Source organism: Nanorana parkeri, unplaced genomic scaffold, assembly GCF_000935625.1.
Source record: "Nanorana parkeri isolate BGI_ZX_2015 unplaced genomic scaffold, ASM93562v1 scaffold562, whole genome shotgun sequence".
NCBI lineage: Eukaryota > Metazoa > Chordata > Amphibia > Anura > Dicroglossidae > Nanorana > Nanorana parkeri.
Genome location: NW_017306830.1, coordinates 815,826 through 830,293, shown reverse-complemented (window position 1 = coordinate 830,293; position 14,468 = coordinate 815,826). Strand labels below are relative to the sequence as shown.

The 14,468-nt window shown below is 43.0% G+C and overlaps 1 protein-coding gene across 1 annotated transcript in view; it reads right to left on the bottom strand.

The window, feature by feature from the left end:
* Nucleotides 1–14,468, bottom strand: part of CKAP5 (cytoskeleton associated protein 5) — a 33,734-nt gene that overhangs the window by 17,549 nt on the left and 1,717 nt on the right. The window contains exons 2-21 of the mRNA XM_018562148.1: nt 10,680–10,774; nt 9,847–10,040; nt 8,909–9,115; nt 8,651–8,822; nt 8,418–8,541; nt 7,281–7,384; nt 6,877–6,990; nt 6,676–6,780; nt 6,436–6,525; nt 6,188–6,352; nt 4,950–5,078; nt 4,673–4,855; nt 4,449–4,553; nt 3,467–3,577; nt 3,292–3,384; nt 2,263–2,448; nt 1,458–1,552; nt 1,112–1,169; nt 907–1,032; nt 199–338 (exon numbers count right to left, since the gene is read on the bottom strand). Of these exons, the coding sequence (XP_018417650.1) occupies nt 199–338; nt 907–1,032; nt 1,112–1,169; nt 1,458–1,552; nt 2,263–2,448; nt 3,292–3,384; nt 3,467–3,577; nt 4,449–4,553; nt 4,673–4,855; nt 4,950–5,078; nt 6,188–6,352; nt 6,436–6,525; nt 6,676–6,780; nt 6,877–6,990; nt 7,281–7,384; nt 8,418–8,541; nt 8,651–8,822; nt 8,909–9,115; nt 9,847–10,040; nt 10,680–10,736 (2,558 nt within the window). The 5' untranslated portion in view covers nt 10,737–10,774. The remainder of the gene's footprint in view (nt 1–198; nt 339–906; nt 1,033–1,111; nt 1,170–1,457; nt 1,553–2,262; nt 2,449–3,291; nt 3,385–3,466; nt 3,578–4,448; nt 4,554–4,672; nt 4,856–4,949; nt 5,079–6,187; nt 6,353–6,435; nt 6,526–6,675; nt 6,781–6,876; nt 6,991–7,280; nt 7,385–8,417; nt 8,542–8,650; nt 8,823–8,908; nt 9,116–9,846; nt 10,041–10,679; nt 10,775–14,468) is intronic.

Sequence of the window (14,468 nt, the reverse complement as noted above, 5' to 3'; positions counted from 1 at the left end):
CGATCCGCCGGCTCTATAGCCGGCGGATCGCTTTTATATTAACGGGCATCGCTGCCTCTTTTCAAATAGCGGGGGATTTCCCGCTCGCGCCCAGTTACATCCAAGAAGCTCCCGGCAGGCCGTGTATACACAGCGGCTGGCCGGGAGGTAGTTAAAGATCACAGAGAAAAAGTGCAGATTTAAAGAGCTTTCTTTTACCTGATGTCTGCCCGGGGCAGCAGATCCATGACATTAACAGGGGAGTCCTCTTCTTGCTCCTCTGCTTCATCACCCTCCTCTCCCCCTGCACCTCCCTTGGATGAGCCTCTGGTTGAAGCTGGTGGGGTCTGTCCTTTCATCTACCATTTTTAAATGATACCATATAGTGTAAAAAAAACAAAGTATGGGCAGATACCTTAAGTACAAGCATGTGTTAATGTTCTGGAAGTGCTGCGATTTAAACACCACTGCTTACAGAATTGCCAAGCCATAGATTTCCAATGCAATAGTTTAAAACCATGTCGATTGGAAACGTTATGAAGCAGAGGCATGCCAATAAGGTAATCCTTCTACTCACTCTTGTATTATCACACCACAATATTGATCATTAACTTATTCAAACCAAAATTCTATATTTTTATCAAAAAAGGGGACCTTCAAGGCAAAGCGTATGCCCAAAGATCCACTGCGGTCCCCTGTTAATGAAAGCACTTTTTTTTTAAAATATGGGAAGCCCAAAACCTGTGCATAAAACCGAATATTGACCTATGCGGTGGATACAATTAAAAATGCAACTCCAGAACCAAGCAAAGATAGCCAATTCCATGGTGCTTCTGCTGACTACAAGTTTAACATTTAGGTGCACCAATATACTAGAGACAGATACGTCCAATTTTAAAATGGGTACCCAACACCTGGGCAACATACCTTCTCAAATTCGGCATCAATTTGGGCTAAGAGAGCAGGTTTCTCCTCTTCAAAAAACATTCGTAGTGGCGCCCCCATGTACAGATACATCACACCCAGCAAGGTGATAGCAGATGTCCTAATGGCCTGTAAAATGTTATCACAGCCTTAGCGAGATCAGCTCCAACACAAGAAGTTCACTGGAGCTCTTTTACAGTTTACTTACTGGGTTTGTGGCAGCAAGGGCAGTCTTCACACTGGTGATAAAAGCCTTGACATTGAGCCTGAAAAAGTAAAACTGTATTCGTTACTAGGAGTCCTTTGGTGGTGGGAGAATTCATATTCAACATTATAAAAAGACCCTTTGCAATCTTTGTTACCTCATTGCAAGAAGGGACACGTGATGTTTTTAGCCACAGAAAAATCATTTACAGAAACCAAAAAAAATTTTTTTGCAACAATAACACTTTTTACTTTTCAAAACAATCTTCATTAACAAGTGGAAAAAAATGGCACTGCGCTACATGAGATAGCAAGTTGGGACTTTATCACTGAGCAGATCCAATACTTACCCATAAAAACCAAATTCTTTAATAGCATTTGAAAGCCAGTTTAGCGATTCAGATTGGTTCTTGGGGTTTTTCTGAACGAAAGCCAATGACACAACCTACAAGAGAAGAGCAGCAGTTCAGCTTTACAGGCAACCTCAATTGTTAAAGTGACACTGTAGTTGGGAGAGAAAATAAAAAATGCCTCACAGCCAAAAGAATAGCATTGATACCTGTGCTTCTAATTATTCATTGATCTAGGCTCTGTCCAAAAACTATGACCTCTACAGCAGAATCTTCACATCTAAATATGAGGGGAATTTATGGAAACTGGAGCAGACAAAATCTAGGGCAGCTGTGCATGGCAACCAATCAGCTTCTCTCTTTTTTTAAATCTTAACTGACCAAACTGGAGAGAAGCTGATTGGCTGCCATGCATTACTGCTCTAGATTTGATAAGGCTCTGTGTTCCATCTCCCATCATGGGCAGTGGTTCCATCTGCTGGCCCCTACATTGCTGTGTCCTGTATTGACCAACAGCTGGAACATTGCAAGGTGGATAAAAGATTCTGCTGTGGAGGCTGTAGCTCTTGAATAGAGTGAAGAGTAAGTGGCTGCAAAATTATAAGATATAAAAATTCATATTTTATAATAAATGGCAACAGTGTTGCTTTAAGGCCTCAGAACAACGGCTCTTGTATACCTGGGCAATCAAATCCTTCCACTCATTCTCCGATAAAGTACAGAAGATTGGGGGGGGCAATAGTTTCTCTTTCAGACACTGAAGTTGATTCACTTCTAACAAAAAGGTGGCTAACGGAGATCTTACCTGCTCAGCAGTCCAAGGCAGGGCGCAGGCCTCTGCAATAGCACTAAGAGCTTCTTTGGCATTACCGCCACATTTCACATCTCCCACTTTGTCTACTAGGCCATCAAAGACCACATTGGCAGAGGTTTTGGAGAAATTGCCTTTCCGGGCAATCAAAGCCACGATGTGTAGCTTCATCTGCATGACCTAGAGATAAAGAGAAATGCTTCTGTATGAAACCAATTAGAAATGCTGCCCGAAAAAAACAAAACAATTGTTATGGAGGAGCAAAATTAATTGTCTAGAAATATCCCACCCTCAACACTTTCTTGAAGTTGGGGTGGGTTGCAAATTGCAACTTATCAGACACCCTTAAAAATATTTCTTCCCACCAGATTATATTTTATACTAAGCAGAATAGCTGAAGCCTTTTCCTAAACAGTCTTTGCAAGAAAAACCATTCCAAATGTGTCACATCCATTCAGATTGATGAGCTGTACCTATGCTAGAGGCTGCCAGCCAGAATGGTGGCCCTCACACAGGAATTAAAGGGGCTCCAGAACATGTTCGCAATAGGAAGACGACACAGCTTTGCTCCAGTGCCGTCAAGGTATTTAAATATTGATCGACCAAGCCTCCCTAGTTCAGGAGCGTGGTACTATATAGCTCAACAAATTAGCTAAATTATTGTAGCCAGTGACAGGCCAAAAAGGCAGCAGGGGAGTTGAGGGGGGGGGGAGAAATCAAGCTCTCTATAAGCAGTAACACGTCCAAAAAAAAAAACACCACACACCAAAATGGTTGCCATTGCTCATGACCAGACTTCTAGAGTTTTTTTTAGTCACATATGCACATGGGTCCAGAAGTGGCAATAAAAGGAATCCGTAAAACGTTATGTGCTAAATGCGGAGGATTTTTAAAACCAAAGCCATTTTATACATTAGACTTTAAAAACGTGAAACATTGTTCTTCCTAATTAGTGGAGAATAGAAGCTTGTCTGGATTCCCAAAACCCGAACAGATTGATTAATGGGATGGGAGAGTACATACCTGGAAGTTGGTTTCTTTAAATCCAGGTTTCTTTGCCAGCATCTTGACCAAAGCTTGGCATGGAATATCATTTTTTTCCATCGATTCCACAGCCTACAGAAAGTCAGTGTTTAATCCTTAGATCATAGCGCTCATACAAAAGCATGAATATTCTTAAACTTTTTTTTTTTTTTACCTTCTGGAATTCTTCCATGCTTGCAAGCCTTTCCTTCCAATTACTGCTATCCAGCTGCTGCATGCATGAAGCAGGAAGAACTGCAGCTGCTTTTTCTTCACAGGCCTCGGGCTGTAAGAGCGATGAGAACTCTAAGAACTGGGCAAATATCACCCCCCTACCGCCTAAAAACCCAACATCTCTAAATCCATTTTGACTTCTGCAGATATGACACATCACAGCATCTCCACACTTCCCTCCCTTTCTAGTCCAGCCTGAGGAAATATGTAAAAGAAGCCAAAAAGGAGGAAGCTTCCATTATGACTGCCTGACCTTAGACAACTTTCAGGGGCACCAGCTCCACTCAGCCAGTAGGTTTAAAAGGCTGAATAAGCTGCTTGTGCGCAGAGCTTCATTATAGCTCTGGAAAAGGATTTTAAAAAAATTTCACATTCATCTGAGACACACTTCTAGCCTGCAGCCAAGAACATAATTGGGTATTTATGAGAGAGCTCTGAGCCAAGTTCCCAGATCCCAAATGACTGAAGCTGCCTGAAGAAAAAAAAAAAAAAAATGCTGAAACAGTAACTCATAACAGTGGAAAACATGCAGTAATAATGAACAACCTGCAAAATGGGGAGAGGGCTACGACCACACATGCAAGCCATAGTGCCAACCCCTCCAGTCCACTCTTCCAGTAAGGGGGACAGGAGACCTAAGATAGAGAAAGGCATTCACCCGAGGAAAAGCTCCAGGTTAAAAAACAAAACCCACCAAAGCAGTGGGGGCCTTTCCATCTCTGGATTCAATACAACACTGCAGCTGGGAAAGAACCCTATAGCTAGTATAGAGGGAACAAAGTGGCTCTGCCCTGCCTTTAAGGGGAAAAAAAAGAAATGGAATCTCAAGCGCTCTACAAGAGAACATACTTTCCATAATAAAAATCAGACGTTTATTTATATTTAAAAAAAAATGCTGGGTGAAGACTTCCAGATACACATACCGAGAGCTCCTGCTCAAAAACCTCTTTGACGTCAGCTCCTTTCTTGCCCTTTGCAGCACCTCCAGCAGATGCAGGCTGTTTGGCCTTTTTGACAGGTCCTCCAGGCTTTTAATGAGAAGGTACAAGAAAAAGGTAAAATAAAAAAAAATAAAAAATCATACACGGTAGCATGGGGAAGTCACAAAGTGACTAACTTCACTGTAGGGACTGTAGACTAAACATACCTTGGCCGCAGGTGGCTTCTTGGGAGCCATGCCAGGTCTGGCAGCATCCTTTGAGTCTTTCTCAGGAGCTGCAGTTACAGCAGCCTTACCGGGAGCAGATGGCTTTGTTTCCTTTTTCTCGCCAGAAGCGGCACCGCCCTTTTTACCATAGGCTAGTTCCACTTTATCAGCACTCTCTTTGATCTGTAAAGAAGCAACACGCAGATGAAGTTTACTGCCATTAAGTAGACATGGTCCTCCATATATAGCAGGTAGATAGGCAGCAGCTCAGGCATACCCTGTCAAGCTTTAGCTTGTCCACATCCGCAAGAAAAGGATTAACTGCTTTCTCACCAACAACTTTCTGTGCTGTGCCCAGAGCCTCAAAAGCTGCATCTCTCACTTCAGGAGCAGAGTCATTGATTTGCTGTTGAGGCAAAAGCAGGAGACAGTCAACAAATGGAAGCAGATTATTAGGAACTGGATGAAATGCAAACAGCCAGATCGAATCATTTTAGGAGAAATCGCAGAACTAAAAGCAACACACTTCCTAGATAAGCTCTACGGTTGGCAACCACTCTAGGATGATAGGGTTAACCATGCCTGAACAAGTACTAGCTCTAGCACTTTGATATCAGAAGTGCATTAGATTAGCTTGAAACCCCCTTTCATATTTAAAGCAACACTTAATCGAGAATTAAACGTACCTTAAAAGAACTATGGGGCAACTTTTTTTTTTACACTCCATAGTTCTTATTGTCATGGGAGGACATATAGCAACATCCTCCTGTGACCCAAAACTCTGTATATAGCCCAATATGCCGAGAGCACCGCAGCATTGTCGAGATCCATCCCCGCTGATAGTGCTGTGCATGCATGACAGTCACCGCTCTCTTTCAGGGAGAGGATCGATCAATAGAGCCACCTTGTGACAGTTTCAGCATCACACATTGGCTCCAACTATGGGATGACTAATTCACTCAACTCATAGTTCTCATTTAACAATGTAAGTGATTTGTAGATCCTCAAATCATCTCTGAATTGGTGCCAACACTGTCCTTTTTTCTGGAGGGTGGTTACTTTTGTTCCCCATTGACCCTGTGTGTGGGGTAAAGTAGTCACCCCTCCAAGCTCACCCCTGTGATGGACTACAATCTCAATACAAATGAGTAAAGTAAACATGATTGTAATCTACCAGGTGAGCGAACTTAGTCACACCTAGGAGGCGAAAGTTATTCTATTGGGAGCGGAAGTCACACAGAGGAACTGTCTAATTACTTGTTATTCATATTCATTTAAGACTTGGGTAAACATCCCATCTTTTATTGCACTATTTATCACAAGTGGACTTTTTACATGTATTTTGCACTGAATTGTGTATAGTTGTGAATTTTAAAGTGGATTACTTTCATTATCAAGCACTATAGGTTTGTTGCACTTTATGATATACAGCATGTATTAACCTTTAGTGTTGTAGATGAGAATCACAGTGAGCGCGGCATATTATTTACATCTATCTACAAAAGGTGTATATACCTTGAGGAGAGCAGCACAGAAAGGCTTCAGCAGGCTCTTGGGTAGTGTAGATGGAGTGCAATGACGGAAACTCCTTGCAAGGAACAAGGAGGTTTGCTGCTTTATTGCTGGGTTCTTGTTATCCATAACAGCCAAGATATCTTCACTGAGATTCTGCAGAGTGGTCTGAAACAATACAGGAGTGTGACACCAATGTGCACAATTTTACGACTGATCAGCTTATAGTGCAATGCTTCATGGACACTCACTGTGAGGAAAATGGCATCTATGGCCTCCTGCAGGGCTTGGACTACCTGAGGTTTTTTCTCCTTGAATTTCTCCAAAAGAGTTGGCACAGCCTGCAAGATGCATCAAGTAATAAAGTTAGCAAAAAATATATGACCGCAGTACATACTTGAATTCTTAAAATCTGAGACCACCCAATACTGTGAAAGTCTTATATGTTCCAGGTGATCAGTGCTTTGTTAGCTAGTACAATCACAACTTACCTGTCCAGCGTATGAGCCAAACTTCTTCCTCAGGCCGGTGGCCAGCCCTGCTAGACATTTGGCAGCCAGTGCTACAAGCATGACATTTGCATCTTTTCCAACAACCTTTAAGATTAAAAGACCGCCAGAAAAATGTTAAGAAATCACAACATTTTTTTTGGAAGGTCAATCACTAATCATTTCTTGCAGAGGTGATCTTACCTTCTTCAAAGCTCTTACAAGGTCTCCATAATCACCTGCCTCCAGTTTGGGGTTTTTGACAAGGGTCTCCACAGCTTCCAAAACCTCCTTTCTCTCCTGCCACTTTTTGGCCTCCTAGGTGAAGTTACAAGGAAAGAGGTCAGTGTAAGCTCGGATTCACATCTGGGCGTTTCATAGATTGAAGCTTAAAGTCCCAAAGAGGTGGACAACTGAAATCCAGAGCTTTCAAATTATGTCCATTTAGATACGAGTGCTCGGACACCTAAAACTCATAAAAGTACATCTACACCTGAAGCAGACTAGAGACAAGTATAATTGAAGTACAGTCCTCCTTTAAAGGATGTCATGCTGTATACCTGGCTTGTGTTTAGTCAAAAGGCAGGATAATATAAATGGTCACTCACTATTTTATCATAAAAATCCTTCGGCAGTTTGGAGAGAACCTCAACAGCTTCGAGGAGCTCGTAGGCATCCACCTGAGGTACAGCTTCCTCATCACCATCATCATCTGAAAAGTTAAAGAAACCATGGGTCAAAGACACACTTAAAATTAGGAGACAGGTCTGCAACAACCAATGTACTAAGGGATTATTCTTACATTTTAGATCTTAGCGTACATGTAGTCTTTTAAAATGCTTTAAAACCACTGTATTGTAATGTATTAGCGAAAGTCACGTGACTGGCGATACCTTCCTCGCTCTTCTCCCTGTTGGGTTAATGGGCTGGTCTATTAATGGTCTCATATTATGGCTCTCCTGTGACAGACTGAGTTAGCTGGGAACAGAGGAGCAGTAAGTGACTCCGCTGTATAAATGGAAACAGCAACGTTATGACGGCTCTGCCTAACCAAATGTAGAGACAGAGAATAGGGCTGACAAAGCTGCTCATTAAGCAGCAGTATTGTGGCGTCTTTGGCCCAACACAGGAAAGACGATGACCGCAGCAGCACCACCATTTTAAAAGGATCTGCAGGTAAACACTTAGGGGGAAAGTGACTAAAAATGGAGCAAACAATCTGCAGCAGAAGTGCATAGTAACCAACTTCTTCTGATAAGCTTTGAAAATAAAAGCCAGAAGCCAATTGGGTGCCAAGCACAGCTGCTTCACATTTTATCTGCTGCAGTCTTTGTAAATTCCCCTTTTAGAGCATCACAATAAAAAAACCCACAACATTGGGAAGTATGAAAATTAAAAGTTAAGCTTTACATGGAAGTTTTTTTTTCTTTTTTTTTTATTATTATGCATAAGTTTTTGGTTTTTTTTAACCATTGTATAGCATAGGGAATGTGTAAAACTAATTTGCTATCAGTTTTCCCCATTGGGGAGACTTCCCATCACTTCCTTTTATGTAGAGAGAGCAGATTTTGTAACAGCAAAAAAAGTGTCCTTATTGGAAGATTTCTCATTAAAGGGTTCATCTAAAAAAGGGACACAGACAGCACTCTTTACCCAAAATTCAAATAAAGATATAAAAAACCAAAGCAAGAAGTTTTAGCTTTAGATGCACTTTAAGAATTGCAGCAATAACACACACACACCTCCATCATCTCCGGCCGCTTGCTGCTGCTCAAACTTGGCCTTGAGGTCTTGCTGTGAGCGCAGGAAACGGGTCTGCTTGGGAGCCGACTGGGCTATCTTCACCCACTCCTCCTCCAAATCTTTAAGCTACGGAGATAAGACAGCAAATCTCATCTTCGACCAATCTTAAAAGGTTTCAGCATGTAAAATGAACTGGACCAAATTTGCAATCCTCCATACACCAGGCTTTGCTCACCTGCACCGGGTTAATGTTCTGTAGAGGAGGCCTCAGGGCATCTCTGATCCAGCGGTAAATCTCCACAGACAGCAATTTGGCTTCATCTCGAACAGCCTTCTCTCGAGACTCAAACAGTTTTGGCAATACTTTAATAATTGGCTTTAGGGACATTATTTTTAAACCAAACTCACTACATAAAATAAAACAAAAAAACGTTTGTAAGGAAGGGCACAATTTTTTTGTTTGTTTCTAAAACACAACAGAAAGCACTCTCACCTTAGTCCTCTTCTTATTGTTTCAACACAGGCCACCACAATCTTTGGGTTCTTGTTGTCTAGACCTTTGAGCAGCTCTTCCTGTACAGCTTCACCTTTCTCGATCTCTACATACATTAGGCAGATATCAGACCCGAGCTCCTTGGCTCTAGCTTTTGGCTGATTGAACACTTTGTTTACTACGCCTGACACTACTTCCCCCGCAGTCCTGGAAGTATAGAAACCAATGTTTTAGTGCGTTTTAACTGACAGAGGAGGGATGATAGTGTTCACTATTAAAATATTCTTAATTCTTATGATCTCCAGGCATTACCCAAATTTACCCCCAATCTTTGCTCGTGCCCTCTAGGGCACATGCCAAAAATCAAGCAGAACTCAACGCAATTTTTTAAATTGTGCTGTGTAACAAATAGTTAATGCTCATGAGGCATATGCCGCCACCAGGATTGCTGCCCCCCTCTGTTTACAGTTTAATTGATACTAGGTAGTGTAGCCCTCTGCTGTGGACGAGTTGTGATTCATACACAGAGGCCATACTGCCTTTTATGCACCCCAACTCTCGACCACACACAGAATGCTTTGTATTTTGTGAACTATTGATAAAAAAACAAGGCATTCTATGAATGGGCAAGAGGAGAGCGGAGAGCACGGCTTCGGTCCAAGAGAACCGCAGCTAGCTGGAAGAATGACGAGTGTTATACCATCCGGCATGAATGCAGCTGTAAAGAAACAGGAACAATTCCAGGAGGTGGCAAACCCCTCATAAGAGTTGAATTATTTGTTACCCAGCACATTTTAAAACACTTGCGGAGGTCCTGCTTTATAAATGGTCGGAACTGGCCAATGCTATAACAAATATACTATAGCATCAAATGCCAGAGGAATGGGAAGAGTGGGTGCAGGTGGAAGGTGTTCACATCAGATAAATCTAACACTTACTTCCCAGCAACATGGGCATTTTCGACATACACCAAAGCAGCTTCTAGGCCTTTTAACTGGGCAATAGCATTGGAGTCTGTGACAAACTTCTTGATCAATCCCAGGTATTTGGACCATTCTGGACTCTTCTCATCTACGATTTTCTGGAACAGTTTTATAGCTTCCTCATATCCACTTAACCTGGCTTTCCATAACTGGCAAGGAGAAAAAAAAAAAAAACAAATGAGCAGATATACAAATTTTGCTAAACCAATAACATTTGTTTCTACTATAGTAACCATTTTGTAATTTTCTAATAAAACTGATCATTTTAGTCTCCAGTCACCATTGTTTAAAATAGAACTCCAGGCAAACCACTAGATGTACAGCTCACACAAAAAGGACTAGCTGTGCAGACAACTCATGCAGCAGTTTAGAAAGTATACTAGGACTTGCTTTGTAAGTTGGCCTGTAAAAGACCCTCTTCACCCCTCTCCGTAATTACAACTTGTAAATAGCCAGTTCACCCCTTTCATTTCTGGGCGGCTATACTGTTGGCGGACACAGCCATCCATAAAATGGATGGGATGAGTGGTGCGCACATGTGCAGTAAACACATAAGCAAAGGTTGTTCAGCACCAGGTAGGGGAACACTGTGGAGAACTATGGAAATAGGCTGAAGGCATTTCACAAATGGTAGAAACACTGAAAGTGGGAGCATTTGTGGATCTTTTACAGAACATCCCGGGTTCAAGTGAAGTTGTCCTTTAAGCTTGCCTGTTGGTAGGATCATCGAGAGAAAAAAAAAACCTACATGCACAAAACACATTTATTCAGTGCCAGTCACCATGTACCTTGTGCTCACACTTCTGGTCAACAGGAAGCTTCAGCCATTCGCTTTCGTCCCCCATGTTGATTTCCCTTTATGTTTCGGTTCCAATGTGGTTGGCTAGAAAAACAAAGATTAGCAGCAGGTTAATTACAAATGTAGATCCCTAAAATAGCAAAAGCAAACAAGGCAAAAATAAAAAATCATACTGCAGGTTCAAGGTAACAAAGCCCTTCCCCTGGCTGTGTGTGGAAACAGTGGTCTCTCTACAGACCTTCTATTGCAAATATCATTCTCCCTGATAATTGCAGAGGTCCGACACCCACCTCCCCTTACTGAAGCTCTCCAGAGTGACTACTGCACACACACAGAGCAAGGGTCCTTCACTACAGCATGCTGGCAGAGGACTGACTTTTCCAACCATTATGTGGCTGCTTGCAAAGAAAAAAAAAATACCTTTAGTTTTGATGCACCGAGAATGTATTTATCAGATTTAAACCGAAAGGTCAATAGGGAACCTGCGTCTTCGTCCTATGGAGAGTGCCTGGGGTGGAGGTACATGCAAAACATGTCCACAGCAAGCCGACTCAAGCACCACATTTCAACTGCCCGCTGTCCTAAACCAGTCAGAAGTCCCATTTAAATGTCATAGAAACTCCCTGTTTCCAAGTACAGGAACCTCAAAGAGCATATGGTACTACCAAGAACAAAGGACTGGTGGACAGAAGAATCCCTTACAGACCAACAACCCTACAATATACCAGAACACAAAGAAATCAATCTATAAAGCACCAGCAGGATTGTTGAAGCCAACTTTGCTGAATCATGGACACCAGTCATGAGAAAGTTCCAAGTCTACATAGTTTTCAGAGAGCCAGATACAATGCATTAGAATGACTGGAACCAAGGCGAAAGGATAGAGTCGAGGGCATTTATAGATCATGTTGAATTACTACAAATGGAGATTGCTAAAAGGCTTTACAGCTACTTTGAGCCATTGAGGACACCAACATTGGCCATCAAAGGGTGTGAGCGTGTTTGTTAAACCTGCTGTCACTTCTACACAGCAGAACTGGTTTAGGATTGTACACTCCTGTAGTGGTAGCATTAGGAAGCACTCTGAAATTTGCTGACAAGCACTTATGAAGGGTGGATAGTAGCTAGAGTGAGCAAACCATCTATTAGCATCAGTCATAAGCTGTAGAGATGTCAGAAGGTAGAATGCAGAGATGGGAGACCTTGCACAATAATGATTTTCATTTCTCCTCCTTGTACCAAACACCTATAAAAAGGTACATTAAAGAGGCTCATTCGAACAGGGATAGGCAAACCACATAACCCCCATCATGTCTCTGCAAGTGCAAGTCATGCCTGTGGTTGTCAGTCTTGCAATGCCTAATGGGGTTTGTAGTTGCACCACAGTTGGAGGGCAGGAGTTTGCTTACCACCTGGTATAGTAGGGATGCACCTAATTATCATTTCCTTCCCCTGTTGCCACCAGAATCCCCGGTATTTGTTGGCATAAACCCCCCCCCCCCCCAATCATCTGATGCCAGCTGCGATTTTGGATCCTGTATTGGCTACGGTAGTGTTCATACTGAGCTGGTTCACCAAAAGCAGTAAAAGCTCAACAGGCGTTCCAATCATTCGTTACGCTACAGGTACACTAAATCAGGACTGGACAACTAAAAAGGAGCCAGGTAGCCAATGTGTAAAAAAAAATAATTTAGAACTGGCACCAATTCTTCAGGTTCTATCTGGCCAACGAAGCTAGCTTCTAAATATAAAAAAATTCTGCTGGCTCCCAAATTCTATACTAGGAGAATTATGGGGAGTGTGAAATGCGCCTCATATAGTCCCATAATTAGAGTCGACCTGTGATACGGAAGCTGTCACATGCTGGCTCTATAGATTGAGAACTAAGCGATCACATACCGCTAGGGCTGCAACCAACTAATCGATTAGTTGGTTCCCATAGCTCTCTCCTCCACGCTAGGAGGGCACAGGAAGCAGTGGGTGGGTGCAATAGGCAGCCTGCCATTACAATTTGAAATGGCCAATACCCGGCTGACTATTGCAGGGGGCCTGACAAATTGTGCTCTGCCCATCAGGTGTTAGGCAAGGTCCTAAAAATATTGTTTCCTGGCTGCAATGTGGCCCTGCGCTGTCAGCAAATATGGCAAGTTTTAAGTCACAGGAGGACATTGCAGGGGTGTGGAATTCACCCCTATCACTCGGCTGCAGTTTTCCTTCTACATTTAGCCCTACTTCAGGCAAGCAGCGGGGATCAATGTTGAGGGAGCCGTTTTGTACAGCCGCTCAAGAACACTTATAAGCAGCCCGATCGTCACTCCCCCTCCTGAACACCGCCGAAATGCTGTTTGTGTCTACTGCTGTAAGGGAGAAGCTAGGGACTGGTTGCCCAAGGATGGGCATTTCTCTCCACCCGCCAGCCTATATTTGAGATGTTCATCAGCAAAACAGAGGTTTGGTACAAAGGTTGAAGTTTGGACCGGTCATTATTCAGCCTCAAATACTATGCAGCAATGTAAACAATCATGCCAGCAAGCCATTTTAGGAGCCAAGGATGTTATTTTAGAATAGAAGGCTTAAACTGTAAACAGATTTCTGTGGCAGTAACACACACGGGTAAGGCTCATCTCCGCTCATGTTCTAGATATGTATATCCGATCTCCTGCAGTCCTAGATGCAGGACGCTGCACAGTTCAGTCTAGATCTATTTTTGGCACCAATTAGATTCAGAACTAAAATTAATGTGTACAAAGTCATACACCCTCTTATGTGAAGGAGTTTATTAAAACAGCCAGATGTACACAAAACCACAATACCCCAGTAGGCTGCAGGAGTTCCTGTAAAGCATAGCGGGTGTGTAGCTCACAAATCTAATATAACATTTTTAACCAGAGAGTTACGCTTCTAAAATGTTTATTAACCATTGCAGTGGGGCTAACATCCCCCCCCCCCCCCCACAAGGGTTAAGCGCTAGTTTTTGCCAAAACTTTTTTTGTTTTACCTCACCAGATCCTCCAAGCTGGTCTGCCCCTAGGCTGCTCCCTGCAGGCTTTACCCATCTGCTGAATTGGTCTAAAGGCCCTAAATTATCACATCCTATACAGGAACATACCAATGCCACAGAAAAGAGGACAAGCCGGAAAAAGCACTGTCACAGCAGGCTGGCTCAGAGGATCAGGCAAGTCATACAGGCACTTATCCCTTGCAGTGTGGGGGGTAGCCGAGCTGCAGGGATTAAAGGAGAACTATGAGGTGAGTGAAAATCACTCAGCCTCATAGTTCGAGCTGATGTGCGACAATGAAACTGTCACACGTCGGCTCAATAGATCGGGAAGTGAGCGACCATAGCGTCGCTCGGTCAATTCTCGATCTATCCCTGCAGAGTGCAGTGACTCACTCACTGCTCCCTGCAAGGATTCCCCCCTCCCCTGTCCGATCCTCCAGCGCTGACTGGTGGAACGGAAGGGGGCGGGCACAGCTGGCTCTGCCTCTAGATAGGCAGGGCTAGCTGTCAATCCCACAGCTGGGTGGATCGACAGTAAGGTCGGGATCCGTCCCGGCTACAGCTCGCGGTATACTGAGCTTAGTGTGACGGGAGGACGCTAGTTTGTGTCCTCACGTGACCCTTAGGAGAACTATGGGGAAAAGCCCTAACCCCCATAGTTCTCCTCTAATACATTTACCCAGAGTAGTTCTTTAAGGTACCAGTTCAAAAATATGTTCTAAAGTGACCCAGTAAAGAGTAATATTTAATCTCATGCTGTGTCAAAACCGTGTGTGT